A 16,213-nucleotide genomic window follows, 5' to 3' on the forward strand; every position below is an offset into this window, starting at 1 on the left:
TTTTATTCCTCTTGAAGAAAAAATAGTTGCTTTTTTTACTACTTTAGAATGCAAGTGGCACCACTAAAATGCACCCAGAGCTGTAGCTCACTTGGTGTTTTCTTTTACTGTGATTTCACAATAAAACAAGGATTCACTGGAGCAGCTTCATGTTATTTCTTCTGCTGAAGGACACAGCCATATTTCAAAGCCTGAAGGTTCTGCAGTAATTATAGTCAGAATTAACAGTAAACAAGTTCTTCCCAGTACATTTCATTTGCTCATTTCACAAGCCTTCATCAATTTCAATGTTCCCATTTCTTTGGTGAAACCAGACAGCTTCTGGTTTGCAAAACCATTTGTGTGTCTACAAACCTTTCTGTACAAGAGCACAAGCTTTCTGAAGCAGGGACACCCTGCTTTCCGTGCCATGTCCAGTGTGCTGTATGTACTGCCAGCAAGGGGACGCACAACAGAAGGAAGGAGAAACAGCATGGAAGGCCTGTGTGACAGTGGTTACTAGCAGTCAGTGTTTTAATACCACACACTAAAAAAAACCTCATTAAAAGGACACCATACTGTCACAGTTTTAATTCTCCTAATGCTCCTCTGTAGGACTACAGATGTCAAAGTTACTAAAAATGTTTCACAAAAGAAAAGGTGATAACATTTATATCCAAAAATGGTTAAGATTGAAAGAAAATACGCTATAAAGATATAGCCCTTTCTTTTTGGACAGTGAGATAAGTTTCTTTACACACCATGCATATGGGCAGATTGTTCTTCCTGTAGCACATTTTCTTTCCACCACCCAGAAGTATGAAGAAAACACCAATACTAACAGGTAATGTTACACGTACTTTAAAAGTCATTAAAGCAGCTTCTACTGGATCAAACAGTTTTTGTGTGACTACAATGGCAGAGATACTTGCAAGCAACCTCTTACCTGGGCAAAGATGTATTCTAATGAGTTTGCATCAAGAATAGGGGTTCCTTCTGGTCCCAGCTTCTTCTCGTAGTTCTTTGCCTTCCTTGGGGAATGCCTCCACACTGAGGGCTCATTTTCACTAGTCCCATGCCAGTTTGTAAAGTAGTATCTTGTAAGAGAAGAGGAATAAGCTTTAAAAATGTTTGGGGAAATCCTCTGTTTACATCAGATACATATTTTAAACTTATAAAGAAAACCAGTTAAAAGTCAAAATCCATCAATCTTCAGCCCTGAGGCTGCAACTTAAGAGGTCACTGGTGAAACCTCATGTCTGACCTGAGGAAATGGGGAAAAACTAGGGGAAAATGGTCTATAAGACAAAGGTTTTCAGCATTTCCACTTAACAGGTATCTCACTCTTAGCACAACAACAGGCCTGACTGACTGTCACATCCTCATGCAAGAAGCTGCCACTCAGATAAGTTAGGTTTCCATCACCTCTTATGTTGCTTGAGCAGTGTGAGTGTTAATACTCTGTGCAATGGTTGGCACTACCATTCCAAGGTAAAATGACTCCTCCAACGGGCTAACATGACTTCAGACCTCCTCCTCCTTCATTGGCACTGAATCAAAGAACAGGGCAGGACTGTGCATAGCCCCTGCAGCTGGAGCAGGAAGCAGTGTGATGCCTCCCTGGAATTTCTGCTTCTCTCACTCCCTGGAATTGCTGCTTCCTGCTGGTTTCAATGGAGCTGGTGAAAAAGGCACTAATTCAAACCATCTGGCTTTAAAGGGACACAGTCAATTGCGTATATTGCAAACAAGCTTTATACTCGTATCTGTACACAAAGCTATTTAACTGAAAACTGCTAAAGGAGTTGGAATCTGCTAAAGAGAAATCAAATTTGTTTAGAGTTTAAACCTCTGCTAGCAACTTCGGAGAAATCTTTGCCTAAGACAGGCACAGGGCTGGAGCCAGGCTGAGAGAGCTGGGCTGGGGCAGCCTGGAGAGGAAAAGGCTCCTGAAGGGGAGACCTGAGAGCAGCTCCAGTGCCTGAAGGGGCTGCAGGGAACCTGGAGAGGGGCTTGGGACAAGGGCCTGCAGGGACAGGCCAAGGGGAATGGCTTTAACCTGCCAGAGGGGAGACTGAGATGAGCTCTTAGGCAGAAGTTCTTCCCTGTGAGGGTGCTGAGGCGCTGGCACAGGGTGCCCAGAGAAGCTGTGGCTGCCCCATCCCTGGCAGTGTTCAAGGCCAGGTTGGACTCAGGGGCTTGGAGCAAGGTGCTCTAGTGGAAGGTGTCCCTGCCTGTGGCAGGGGTAGGAACTCAATGAGCATTAGGTTCCCTTCCAACCCAAACCAGGCTGGGGTTCTGGGATTCCATGACAAATGAAGAATCATGAATTAAATTACTCTTTAAGAGGTGAGACTTTCTGCACTCTGTTTCTGTCCACCCTTTCTTACTGATAAGTCTTTTTAAGTCTCCAAAAACCAGCAGCTAGAGCATGAGTAGGAACACCAACAACCAACCACGTCAAACACTCCTGACAAGTACTGTAGGATACTGCAGAACTCCCAGGGTGTTTTGCGCTTCACCCAGTCCATCTGGCCAGTGCTGGAGGGGAACCTGCTGCTCTCTTTCACCTACACTGGCTATGACAGTCCTACCTTCCAGAGGTGCCAGAAACATGTCCACTAATTGCTTTCTCTGCACAAGAAACACTGATACCTCTGGCTTAAACACAATGCGGCTACGGAACAGTTAAACTCCTCCTCCATCAGCTGGTGTGATAACTAGTCCCGGATATTATGAAATTCTGTGGTTTCTGATGCTGTAGACTTTTATTCTTTTAAATTTTGGGTGAGTGGAAGAAATACAGAGCCAGTGAAAAGCAAGTCCTTTTAAACTGCTACCAGAAGTACAGCAGCTGGCACAGATCCAATGGGGAGAGGAGGAGGATGGAAGTTCACACAGAAAGCCAACCTAAAGCTTTCAGCAGTGGGACAAAAATCAAACCCTCTAAAAGCATTTGAAACTACTCAGTCACATACCTTCATTCTATATATATAATGTTAATAGGACATGACCAAATCAAATCTATCAATATCATTTCAGAACACAGTTGGCCACAGAAAACTGATTTAATGACTAAATGATCATATACAGACCAACACAGAGCACTATTACATAAGGCCAGATCATTTTCCTTTTTCAAGAGGAATTCTGCCTCTTGCAGAGCTCAAAATAAACAACATTCATTTAGGGAACAGTTTCACAATCCTGCATTGCTCGTCATTTTTCAGGGCTCTGCCCTGCTCGCAGTTCAGATGCCCAAGCCAAGACACACAATAGATCAGAAATGAAAGGAAGGAAAATACCACTTCACCAATACAGTATTCCGAGGGAGATGGAATCTTTAGATTTTAGTGCTTAACTCATATAGTCTCTTCTTAAATGCATACGAGATGATTTAAATACGTATTATTGGCCCCAAAGTTTGCCAATTTTCATGCACGGAGTACATCTGACAAAAGAAACGTCCCTGCCAAGCTTCAAATCCCAGCTCCAAAGCTTAAGAAAATAAACCACCAGAACTTTTAAATATAGAAAGCAGGGCATTTTCCATAGCTCCCTTCTATAAAATGGTAGAAGAATTTACAGAAAACAAAGTTCAACACTGATCCATTTTGCCCTTATACCTAAAATCTGACAGTTACGAACAGCCAAAGATTTGCACCAGGGAGCTCTTCAAGCAGTTTGAGAGAAGGTGGTGGTACCCCACCGTGCAGGTAGGATGCAGTAGGAATGAAAGAGTACCTGGAGGGAGCTCTCATCATTCACCCAAAGCAGAAACATACTAACACCAAACACAGCAGAAACTATTTTTTAATCCTACTTCTACTCAGAGGACTAAATCCTCACAACTCCACTTTTAAAATAACCACCTTCTTCTACAGAGAAAAAACACATCACATCAAGGAAATTCAACACTAGGGGGAAATACTCCAAACTCGCCTTATACCAAGAAATTCTTTTATTATCCAGTATACGTTAATCTGACTGATATCTTACAGCAAGAAAAGGCACTTAATGCTCTGTAAGAGGCCATTAGAGTCCTCAGAGATTCTTTTAGAGAGTCACTCAATTCCATTACTGCTTATCTGCCAAACTTAATCACAGCTGTTTAAATCTGGGATTAGCCAATGTTAAGTCACTAATACCACTAATAAACTGTGTTAAAGCAAAAAGGCAAGACCATAGTATCCTCTTCCTCTTCTAAAAACAGGTGTAGGTATTATAATTACTTGAAAAGCAAAGATCTTTTTCCTGACTGACAGTATTCTTGATTCTTAACAGTTCACCTATCAAAAATAACAATTCCAGCCTGGCACAGGTGTAATCAGAATTGAAACGGCTTACAGTTCAAAGATCCCATTTTCAAATCTCTCCTTGTATCTGCATAAGCAAAGTGGTTGTTACTCTCTATCAAGCTCAGAAAACAGTTTGAATGCACAAACTGCAGTTTCTACAGGACTGCTCTCCCACTAGCATGTACAAGTGACAGTCATATTGTTTAACTAGAGATTATCAGGAAAAAGATGTTAACGTGAACACAGTGAAGTCACTTCAAGTGTTTTTCTCTATAGCCCAAACTGACCATGTATGTATTACATTTCAAGGCAGAGAGGGAATATTACAAAGAAGCTTATATTCTTACAGTTGTACCTGGAAGAACTGACAAAACCCATCTCTGGACTTGCTTTAGGAAGATGGGTAAAATTTCTACACTAATTCATCTTGAAAGCAAAGTTTATTCTATGTATTTTTCTCCTGTATCGTACACTTACAGCTCCTACTGATTCCAGAAGAAACGTCAGAATAAAACTCAAAACCATAAGGCAGTATAACGTGCAGAACTGAGTTTCTATCAAACCCTAAAGGAAGATGTCCTTTAGGTGGAGCATGTGAGAGCGCTCAACAGTTGTCAGCATTACTGCTTTCCTCTTTCAGTAGGTGAAGGCTGGAGTGCCCATTCAGCCCCAAAAATCTCAGCAGGCTACATGCTGCATCATAAGAATACCACCTGAAGTCCAACCTGATGGTATATGTCAGATAAAGATCCTGGGAACAATGGTTTCTATTGTTTGATGCTTCCTCCAGAGTAGTGCATGCCACCCACAGCGAGGTCACACGGATTCCCCTACAGCCCTAGAGAAGCATTTCATAAGCAGCAGCATGTTGCTTTTGCCTTTTAAGTGAGTAGTAAAATACCCACTGACTTCAGTACAAGCACAGCTCACTGTGGACACTTTAAACGGAAACTGAAAGATGCAAAATACTGACCTAAGAAAACATTTCTGAGCCTTTTGGGTTTTAGGTTTTAGCTAATTCCATCATCTACAGCTCTGTGGGTCCTTGTGGGTTTTCAACTTCTGGAGCTTTTCCTCAAGGTTATGAAGCAAAGATGCAAACAAAAATCACGAGACATTTTAAGCCTTTACAGATAACTTCTTATCCGTACTGTGAAAAGCAAGCTGCTTCCTTTGCTTTTGCTTTCCTGCTTCTTCACTAGGATTCAGAACACCTACATATGGTTAAGGAATCATTTCTCAGATGTTTTACACTTACCTCATTCGATAATGGAGGCGGTATGATGTTTTCTCATCTATCTTAAAGACCTGGTTTGGTGCATACCAGAGTCTTTTGTTCTCATCATACAGTGCAAAGAGATTGTGGCACAGAGGAGACACAGCTGTCAGAGAAAAGAAAACAATGAATCACAAGGCTACAACGCACATGCACGCCCAAAAGATACAAATACCTAAAGCAAATATCTGATCTTGCAAAACAGAACATAAAAAGAAACTAATACTAGGATTAGTTTAAAACAAACAGTAGGAAATCATGGTTGAAGTGGAACTGCAAAGTGCACATTGGTTCGCTCCACCACTTATAGTGTGTATTAAACCTATTTCGGGTACTTCAAACCTTAAACTTATTCTGAAATCCTGATTTTGCAGAAGGTTTTTTATCTTAAAAGGATGTAACTTGAAAATTTTCACTTTTTCCTGATCACAGAAATGGGTGTTTTAACAAAACCACTACTTTGTCCTCAGCTTTATTTTGCTAATAAACTTTACTCCCACCGTTAAGAGAAAGATTTAGCGAAAGGATGAAAATCCCCTTTCCATTATCAAACAAACAGAAAACAGAATGTGTCATTTTTCCATTCTCTGCTAATTCATCAGAGGCTTTTCCAACAAAGAACAAGACCTGGACTTGTGTGTCTGGGCTGACCTGCTTTAACCTCTGCCTTTACATCACCCCAGACAAGAACAGGCTATGGTATGTTTACAGGTCTACCCTTGTTTGAATTCCTTGCTTCAGCTTCCTGCTCAATAGGAGGCAAAAAGCCCTTGGTCAGGGCAAGGAGCTCTGCGGCATGTGCTTAAGTGTCTTTCTGAAATGAGGCCAACTGCAGAGCACTTTGTTGGGGTCCTACAGGATTCAGTGAAACTATTTCTATTGTGAACTGTGGAGAGAACAGAAGGGAAGAAGGGAAACCACAGAAATGAATACTAAGCAGCCTAAAGGTGGGGTTGGGCAGCCACTGCCTTCTGCAGGTCAACAAGGAGTAGGCAGATGCCATCAACAGATTAACATCCAAGATGTGATTTGAAGGAAAGCTCATTTTAAGCCATTTCTTCAAGGGTTTTAAGCTGACAACCAAAATTACTGGGAGCAGTTGCACAGAATGTGGGTTCACACCCATACAAACAGCAGCAGCTCACAGCTCTTACATGCTCACATGAATAGGTGGATTTAAGTACTCCTCATTTTCATTAAAACTATTCAAAACCAACATGAGTACTTCTTTGATGCGGTTTGACCTGCAGATTCCCATCATTCCTGCCTTTCCAATGGAAGAGAAGTATTAGGCAACTGAACTGAAGGGTACCAAATGTTACAAGAATCAAGGTGACGACCTAAAACATTTTAAAGCTGCAGGAAAGCTTAGGTCCAGTTTGCCCATTCATACAGCCAGATTCACTGCTCCCATGTCAACTGAATGATAGCTAGTGTTCCATGAAGCTTGGGGAACACAGAATTGAGATCACGGCAGGAAAGAACCTTTAAATATATAACTATCCTGGTTCAATAAGGCTGAAACATAGATTAAATCCACTAATTCCAGTAGAATTACTTATATGTTCAAGTATTTTGGTGACTCACGGACCACACTGACAAAGCAAGATATCTTCTTCATACATTTATGCATTACTGCAGTTGTGTGCCATTCAGGTAATCTTAACTGGTGAGTAACTCTCTGCAAAGAAGTGTCAAGTAAGAGAAAACTGAAACTAGCAAACAGGTTTTGATTGGGTTTTTTGTTTCCATTAGCCCTCTCCAAACTTTTATAAGATGGGACAGATCCTGACTACTGTATGAGGTAAAGTGTGCTTTGTGTTCACTTCTATACAGTGTCTCCTCTTCTCTTAAAAGAAACCTCATCATCCCACCCAAGTTAAAAAGTCAGTACCTGTATCTGAGAGACACAAGGGTGGGAGCTCATCACTTCAATCAATCTGAAGACAGACTTTCCCCACAATTTCTTCCACTTCAAGCAGTTTAAGAACTGCCCAAACCAACCCTAGACTACTAACATGAGTACTTCTACAGACATTGACTTACATGCAGAGAAGGATGCATCCCTCTCTGTGCTGTCAGGCCTTGCCACTGAGAACTTATATAAAAGCCATGTACTCACAACACCTCTGGGCTGCTTCGATGCACAGCTCCTCTGAGGTGAACTCGCCACTGGTGTAAGAAATGGGAGCTTTATCTTGCAGGTAGAAAAGTATTTCTAAACCCTGATGCTGAGCTTCTAGGTTTACTTCGCTCTTCTTTGTGCTCCTCATCTTTGCACAGAAAGCCATGGCTTTGCAATCTTCTTTTACGTTTAGATACTGAAAGAGGAGGAAAAATAGTTAAGGAACATGTGAGGATGAGTTTAAGCCTTTGTGAGAACACAAACACACTGATTAATAGGGGTTCTGCATACTACCATGGGCTAGGGGCTAGGCATAGCATTCCTCAAAGTCTTCACATTGGGGAACCTGATTATTCCAAATCAGCACTTTTCACAAATGAGGAGAAAAGTGAAAAAAAAAAAAGATATGTCAGTGATTATCCTGTTTCTGGTCACTGTTCCAAGTAATTCCCTTCTGTTTTGGTGGTTCCACAACTACTCTAGAAGGCTTCTCTTTTTGCTGTAAAACAGGAATAACTTTCACATCCTTAAGAATTTAACTGGCTGGAAAACAATACTTGAGGCTGAGTAATATAAACAGTACAATTTATATTTCCTTTAAAAATAGAAGCTCTTTTTGTTTTACAATCTCCTTAACAGCTAAATATTTGGTAGTTTTCTCCCCTCTCACCCTTTGTTTTTAAACTCCTGATACTTAACGTGTCACAGTGAAACGAGCTTTATTGGAGAGCTGTTATTTATTATTACTTCTCTCTCTCCAGAAGGAAAGAGCAGCGCTAAGTAGGTTTAATGCAATAGCTTTTAGACTGCCAAGAATGCATAAAAGACAGCTCTGACCTGAAAGAAAATTCCTGTTGCATTTTATACCCCGTACTTAAATAGCAAGAACAGAAAGGAAACGGATGAACACATACTCTGGGTATTATGGGGTCTGGGTTCCACGTTTCACTAAGCTTTAACTCAATTAATAACAAAAGCCCAAACCACCAAGTCTACAGTTTATGAATAATCCTCCCACTGAAAAGCAAACAAAACCAAACCTCAAGAGCCAACACACCTGCATTTATGTGACTGTCTGATCCTCAACACAACTGAAACGGATTATCTTCACACTCCCCAAGGGCAACTTGACCTTGGCTGACAAAAGGAATACAAAATACACGTTAGGATTTGCTTTGTACATTTTGAGGCACAAAATATACGGTCAGGCCACTTGAAATCCAAAGGAATCTTTCCATTAAGATAACTGAGAACTAAACCTAGTCTCGTCCAAAGACATTCACAGCAAGCATCTAGGAGTGTATGTAAGTGCACTGATTTCTTTTGGCTCCTTGGGTGCATTGGCTGAGATGCAAACAAAAACCAGAGGGAAAGCCTTTCTTTCTGGTTATTCTTTCTTTTTTTCCCTTTTATTACATTTTCAGAGCATCAGCCATCAGGTTGGTGTCATAACTACAGCAACCCTTAGCTGGGTGACCACCCAGCTTTGGAAGTCACTTAATTCTTCACATTTTTAACTACATGTTGCTAATTCCAATTTCTCTCCAGTCTCTATTGTTTCTTCCCCATCCAAATTATCAGGGTTTTTTCTTTGTTTTATTCTCCTTTGCTCTGTGAAAAGTGCAGAGAATAAGGAAACTACTCAAGGAAGTACCATTGTAAGGGTCGTATTTCTCTCAGAGGAACCTTCATAGAACAGAATCCCAGAGTGGTTTGGGTTGGAAGGGACCTTAAAGCTCACCCAGTTCCAAGCTCCTGCCACAGGCAGGGACACCTTCCACTAGAAGGCACTGGAGCTGCTCTAAGGTCTCCCCAGAGCCTTCTCTTCTCCAGGTTGAACAACCCTGACTTGCAGCCTGTGACTTGAGTGTCTTCAAGCAGCAGGAGCACCTTCCAAGACCCTACATTTGTTTTTTAAGCCTTATCCAACACCACAAACCACCTCAGTATCCTGGGGCTGGTTTGCAAAACTACTCCCACCCAAAGTTAGAGGCTAGCCTTACCACCTGAAGCAAGCCAGGAAAATATCAATACCATCTTTTTTCAATGGCAGGCATGACAGTGCCTCTATTTAAAGCATTGTCTGACACCAGGGCTGTAAAATAAATGAGATGCTATAGGAATCCTTAAGAAGCAGGTGGAGGAAAAATGGGCATTTGTGAGATGTCAACCTAGTCCCAGCCCTGATGGTAGAGTGCAGAGCATCAGTGGAAGAGCTGGCATGCTTGGAAGGCATGATTGCATGCTTCTTTCCAAAGATGGACAGGCTGCTCCTCTCCCATTGGCATGGGAATAAGCCAGGTGAGGAATAGTCTGGACTTCTCCAAGAGAAGAATGATGTGGGACTCTGCTCTGCATCTCCAGAGACTCCTCTCTTCTGGCACTTGTTCTGCATCACTGTCCATCAGCCACAACTCCGTGCTCTCAAGTGGAAACCATCCATGGCTTCTCCTGGGGTAGGCACTAATTGAGTGTGACAGTAAACTCAATGTGACAAAATGTGTCTAAACTAAACATGACAGTAGTGCAGGGTTGGTTAAACATCACCCATCACTCATCTGAGGCTGAAAGACTCCTCTATTTGTATTCTCCATCTCTCCTTCTTCTCTGCCAAACATACTTGAACTAAATGCGCATTGCTTTTGCTGCCACAGCAGACTTCAATGAATATTCCTTTATAAGCCTTAGGCTTAGTCTGGAGAAAGTCTGACACTGCCACACATCCTCCCTTCTGCTTGGAAACTGCCCAGCAAACGTGATACTGCCATAGACAGAAAGATAACATTTAACAGCACAACACACATTTACAATTGAATTGCATATGCTTCTTCCAGCCATGCCACTTTAAGGCTAAATTTGAGTTTCCAGACACACTGCCTCAACAACAATATGGAGAAGAAGTAATAGCATGATTACTGGAATATGCAGACAAGGCAGTAATTATTTCTGCATAGCACCATCAAACTGAAACGCAAAAGGTTGAAGATATCAGCTTTAATCTAAGTGAAAACACTCCTTTTTAAATGACATATCTTGCAAGTGAAATTCAATATATTGTAATGTGTGTGCAGGCATAAGATTCAAAAGGTTGTCCAGATGTCTGAAAAAAGAAGGGAAACCTAAAACCATTGCTTTTGTGTGGATTCATAAATCAGAATTGTTGCTTTTCAACACAGGGTTCTTTGGTTTTGCTCAATAGCTCCTACTCTTGTTTCTGATCACAGCAGCAGTTCCCAGAATGCAAAAACAATTCCACCCTCAAAGTGCTGCTTCATTTACAATATGCTTTTGGGGATGAACCAAAGCAACCAACATCCAATCTCTAACTTCCTAATGAGTTTTCCAGATACTTCCATGCTCAATGGAATTCACCTTTTTAAGAATGTGTCTTAACCTTCCAAAGTGCCTCCTTAAACAAGACTAATTCCTGCTGTCTCAGCAGCGGCAGCTCTCACCAGTTCTACACAGCAGTGTTATGGTACATACAGCTCACAGCACATGGTGACAGCCAGGACACCCGTTCACCCCTCCAGACCCTGCTGCCTGTAAGCATGTACTGGTGCATCCGACTGTTCCCAGTGCGTGACTCAGAGCTCTCCATGGCCATACCGCTCTGGCTTTTGCAATCTCAGGCATCACATTACACATCATGCTTCATGTCCGAAATCTGAAGGGGATTTTTATCCTTTGACACTTAGAAGGGTTTAGAGCCACAGGAGACCACTGTTTCTTGTGTGCATCCTCCAGATCATCTCCCTCCCTTGCATGTTTCCTTGATGAACTTACAGATACTGGCTGCGTCCTTTCTCAGGCTGCATTTTGCTTGGCTTGTGCCACGTTCCACTCGTCTCTTCCTGCACCATAAGCTCCACTTTCCCCTGCTCATTACTGCAGCACTCCCCAGAACTTAACCCATCCTCCCCCTTGAGCAGGGGACACAGTGCAGGACAATACGGACACACTCAAACTCTGCTAGGAATAGTCTGACTGACAGGGCAGCATTCATTTTGTTCAGAGCATATTTACTCTTCACCTGACATCTGTTTCTCATGGTGGAAAGTCTTTTGTGATGCACACTGCAAAGTATCATAGAATCCCAGCCTGGTTTCTGTTGGAAGGGACCTTGAAGCTCCTCCAGCTCCAACCCCTGCCACAGGCAGGGACCCCTTCCACTGGAGCAGCTTGCTTCAAGCCCCTGTGTCCAACCTGGCCTTGAACACTGCCAGGGATGGGGCAGCCACAGCTTCCCTGGGCACCCTGTGCCAGCGCCTCAGCACCCTCACAGGGAAGAGCTTCTGCCTAAGAGCTCAACTCAGTCTCCCCTCTGGCAGGTTAAAGCCATTCCCCTTGGCCTGTCCCTACAGGCCCTTGTCCCAAGCCCCTCTCCAGCTTTCCTGCAGCCCCTTCAGGCACTGGAGCTGCTCTCAGGTCTCCCCTTCAGGAGCCTTCTCTTCTCCAGGCTGCCCCAGCCCAGCTCTCTCAGCCTGGCTCCAGAGCAGAGCTGCTCCAGCCCTCGCAGCATCTCCGTGGCCTCCTCTGGACTCACTTAGGGGAAGGCAGGATGGCTTTTCTCAAGATACCACTGGTTAACTCCACACCTCGAAACCTGATGCATTACAGCCTTCTGAGTACTCCCTAAAGCACAGGGTTTCTCTAGTCATTTTAAATCCTGCCCAACACACACACACCGACCTGTCACCTTCTTTAAAGTCTGAATTCCAGCCTCAGAATAACTCAGAGTGAGCACAACCCACCCAGTGCACCACCAGCAGAGGGGGACAATGGTTCATCCTGCAGGCAACGGGTGACAACCACAAAATGAGTGCTATTCAGCACGCACAGGCACAAAACCAAAACCACTTGCCCACGATTGCCAAAACTCACATTTAATTTCTTTGAGGGAGGTCAGTGAACAGATCTGGAGCCAAAAAAGCTTTTTTTTCCTCATACACTGATGAGGAAATATTATCACAGTATGTTGGTATCAGGAAGACGACAAGTTGCAAAACAGGAGGAGTGAGTTCTAAAGGTAGGTTCTTCAAAATCAGTTTGTGTCTGGTTTGACTATTATACTATTAGAACAGTGAAATAAATAGAGAGAATAATAATTGGTAAAACTTGAAGTTCCTGCCAAGGAATTGCCAAGATCTCCTTAGTAAAAGCAGAGTGGTTCAAGCAAAATAGTTCTGCTATTTCTAAGGCAAAAAAAACCATATATCTCTCTATATATGCAACACTATTTCATAGAATCATAGAATCATAGAATCGTTAGGGTTGGAAAGGACCTGAAGATCATCCAGTTCCAACCCCCCTGCCATGGGCAGGGACACATCACACTAAACCAGGTCACCCAAGGCTCTGTCCAACCTGGCCTTGAACACCGCCAGGGATGGGGCATTCACAACCTCCCTGGGCAACCCATTCCAGTGCCTCACCACCCTCACAGGAAAGAATTTCTTCCTTATATCCAATCTAAACTTCCCCTGTTTAAGTTTGAACCCGTTACCCCTTGTCCTGTCACTACAGTCCCTAATGAAGAGTCCCTCCCCAGCATCCCTATAGGCCCCCTTCAGATACTGGAAGGCTGCTATGAGGCCTCTCTCTTCTCTTCTCCAGGCTGAACAGCCCCAACTTTCTCAGCCTGTCTCCATACAGGAGGTGCTCCAGTCCCTGATCATCCTCGTGGCCTCCTCTGGACTTGTTCCAACAGTTCCATGTCCTCTTTATGTTGAGGACACCAGATTTGTTAAATAACTCCCTGAAACTTTCGTGTGCCTCAAAAATCAATGAAATAAAAGTCAATGGCATAAATAAAATACCTGAGAAACTATTTGCAAATCTTCCTTGAACCACAGGGAAGAAGTTAAGCTGCTGTCATGGATGGAGGTGCCCAGGAAAGCCAGGCTGGCTCCAAAGCCTCCTGTGCAGCTGGGACATCTGCACCCAGCTCTGCCAAGAGTTCCTCTCCACAAAATACCCTGAAACACAGAGCTTCACTTGAATAAAGAAACAGGATAAAATCATCAGCTGGGAGGTAGCTCAAGACATCAGAAACCAATAGAAACCGGCTACAAGCTCCAAAGGGCATTTTTAAGATGACTTCTCACTCAGAAGACTGAGTTCAAACAAGGCTGCTGATGGCACACAGCTTGGGCTCCCCATCTGAGCACATAAAAGGATGTGTTGGGGTTTTACCCCAGCTCAGTTTTCGCACTCTCAGTGGGACACACTTTAATTTCTCCCAGCAGAGCTGCTCCAATTCCCAAAAGAGAGGCAGAGGAGATGCCTGCCAGGAGAAATGCCTTCAGCTGCCTTAAAGTCACTTCGCAACCCAGCAGGACCCCAAGGACCCAGCACCCTTTGCTCTCCACTCATAAAACATTCTGATGGGCAAAGGGAAAACACAAACCCCTCCACCATAAGCAAAGATCATGGCAGCAAAATGCAAAGATGGAAGGTCTGTTTCAGGGGCAAAAGTCCCTAAAATGTGAGGAGAGGAAAATCCCAGATAAAACCCGACCAAACCAGAACTTGCTTTGAAGCACCATGTGCAAGTTCTTCCTCTTTTTACTCCCTCTTGGATGATTTAGTTTCTGGTTTCATGACAGGGACAGAGCCAGGGGATGTTTATGATTGTTTATGCTAAGAACGTAACAGAAAGGGCTTCCTCAGGCATGCAGGGCATGAACATTTTGGTGGTAGCATAGTTTGTCAGTTCAAAAGATCTCAATTATTATGGTTTGTCAACACTCAAGTCAAGAACTTGCCACAGGCCGCATGAAATGGGGCGTACATCTCATGTACCATAACCCAGAATCCCTGGCAGTGTTCAAAGGCCAGGTTGGACACAGGGGCTTGGAGCAAGCTGCTCTAGTGGAAGGTGTCCCTGCCCATGGCAGGGGTTTGGAACTGGAGGAGCTTTATGGTCCCTTCAACCCAAACCAGTCTGGGATTCTATGATAACTTATTAGAGACTCATTTAAAACAGAACCTTCATAAATTCATAAAATCACTTCCTAAAAGTGCTCTATTTCGTACATTTTAATGAGAGAAAAAGACAGTAACAATACAATAGCAAAGCAGCACATTAAAATCCCACATCACTGATAGGGCCATCACACCGCTGAGCAACCACCTCCTCCAGCAGCCCTGGCAAGGCACAGCCACAACTGCCGTAGACAAAGGTTGGACCAGCCTCAATGGACGAACGCTCACAGGAAAGAAAAAGGTAAAAAAGTAGAAAATGAGCATGCACAGAGCTCCCTCAGGTCTAAACTCTTGTCCAAGTAAGTCTGAGGACAGCAGAAGGTTCAGGCTACGGTGCCACTGTCTTGTTCTGACCCATGGCTCTGCTCACTACACTACTTCAGCTCGCAGATCTCCCACTCACTAATAATACTTTAAGACTAACTCTAATAACTGCTATTGATGCTCTTTTCTGGAGGTGTTTCTTTCCAGTCATACTGCACAAAAAAAACCCAAGCTTTTAAAGTATCATTTCTGGAAATTCAAGAACCCAAACGCTACAGGGCAGACTGAGGTTGCCTTTTGAACTCTATTTGGGTCCTTTTTGTGCACATGCAATATTTCATCATCTTCACATACTATTTGTTCCCGCAGGATTCTTGCACTGAATGTGTAATTCAGTGGAATTACGCATTCCACTTTCTTCTTTTCTTCAGAGTGACCTCACCACATACTGCTCACCACTGCCCCCAAACCAGACACACTAATTCCCCTTGGGTTTTTCTATAGTATGCATTCTGAGATGTGACTGATCTATGCTGTAAAGCTTTGTTTTAAACATGAGGCTGAGAGCACACATAATGGATATTTTCAGCAAAAATACTTTAAAGCATAGCTATTTTTCTTAACTGAAAAACAGGGTACATAGGATAACAGAATCATAGAATCACAGAACAGTTTTAGTTGGAAGGGACTCATCCAGCTCCTCATCCAGGGACCCCTTCCACTAGAGCAGCTTGCTCCAAGCCCCTGCGTCCAACCTGGCCTTGAACACTGCCAGGGATGGGGCAGCCACAGCTTCTCTGGGCACCCTGGGCCAGCGCCTCAGCACCCTCACAGGGAAGAGCTTCTGCCTAAGAGCTCATCTCAGCTTAAAGCCATTCATTCCCCTTGGCATGTCCCTACAGGCCCTTGTCCCAAGCCCCTCTCCAGCTTTCCTGCAGCCCCTTCAGGCACTGGAGCTGCTCTAAGGTCTCCCCTTCAGGAGCCTTCTCTTCTCCAGGCTGACCCAGCCCAGCTCTCTCAGCCTGGTGCCAGAGCAGAGCTGCTCCAGCCCTTGCAGCATCTTGATCAGGGCAGGGTATGTCAGCCAGCCTCCATTATTCACACACTTATGTTAATAGACGTTCTATATTTCCATTTTTAGCAATATAACTCTGAAAAGCAGAGGAGGCAGACTCCTGCCGCCTGCTTCACTTACTGACTGCTCCGGACCAGACCCAACACTTCAGGAACCCACTCAATTCACTGTCTCGCTATGAGAATGAACCATGCTCATTTCCTCTGCTT

The 16,213-nt window shown here is 43.5% G+C and overlaps 1 protein-coding gene across 2 annotated transcripts in view; it reads right to left on the bottom strand.

Annotated features, from left to right (window-relative positions):
• Window positions 1–16,213, bottom strand: part of JAK1 (Janus kinase 1) — a 65,377-nt gene that overhangs the window by 18,649 nt on the left and 30,515 nt on the right. The window contains exons 2-5 of one of the 2 annotated variants that reach the window (XM_062624434.1): window positions 8,736–8,815; window positions 7,676–7,874; window positions 5,536–5,659; window positions 926–1,076 (exon numbers count right to left, since the gene is read on the bottom strand). In XM_062624434.1, coding sequence (XP_062480418.1) covers window positions 926–1,076; window positions 5,536–5,659; window positions 7,676–7,874; window positions 8,736–8,741 — 480 coding nt within the window. In that variant the 5' untranslated portion in view covers window positions 8,742–8,815. Of the gene's footprint in view, window positions 1–925; window positions 1,077–5,535; window positions 5,660–7,675; window positions 7,875–8,735; window positions 8,822–16,213 lie in introns of those variants that run through there. The other variant, XM_062624435.1, reaches the window with a different exon arrangement.

This window comes from Pezoporus occidentalis, unplaced genomic scaffold, assembly GCF_034315485.1.
Source record: "Pezoporus occidentalis ecotype Australia unplaced genomic scaffold, CSIRO_AGI_Poc_V1 ctg267, whole genome shotgun sequence".
In the NCBI taxonomy this organism is placed as follows: Eukaryota; Metazoa; Chordata; class Aves; order Psittaciformes; family Psittacidae; genus Pezoporus; species Pezoporus occidentalis.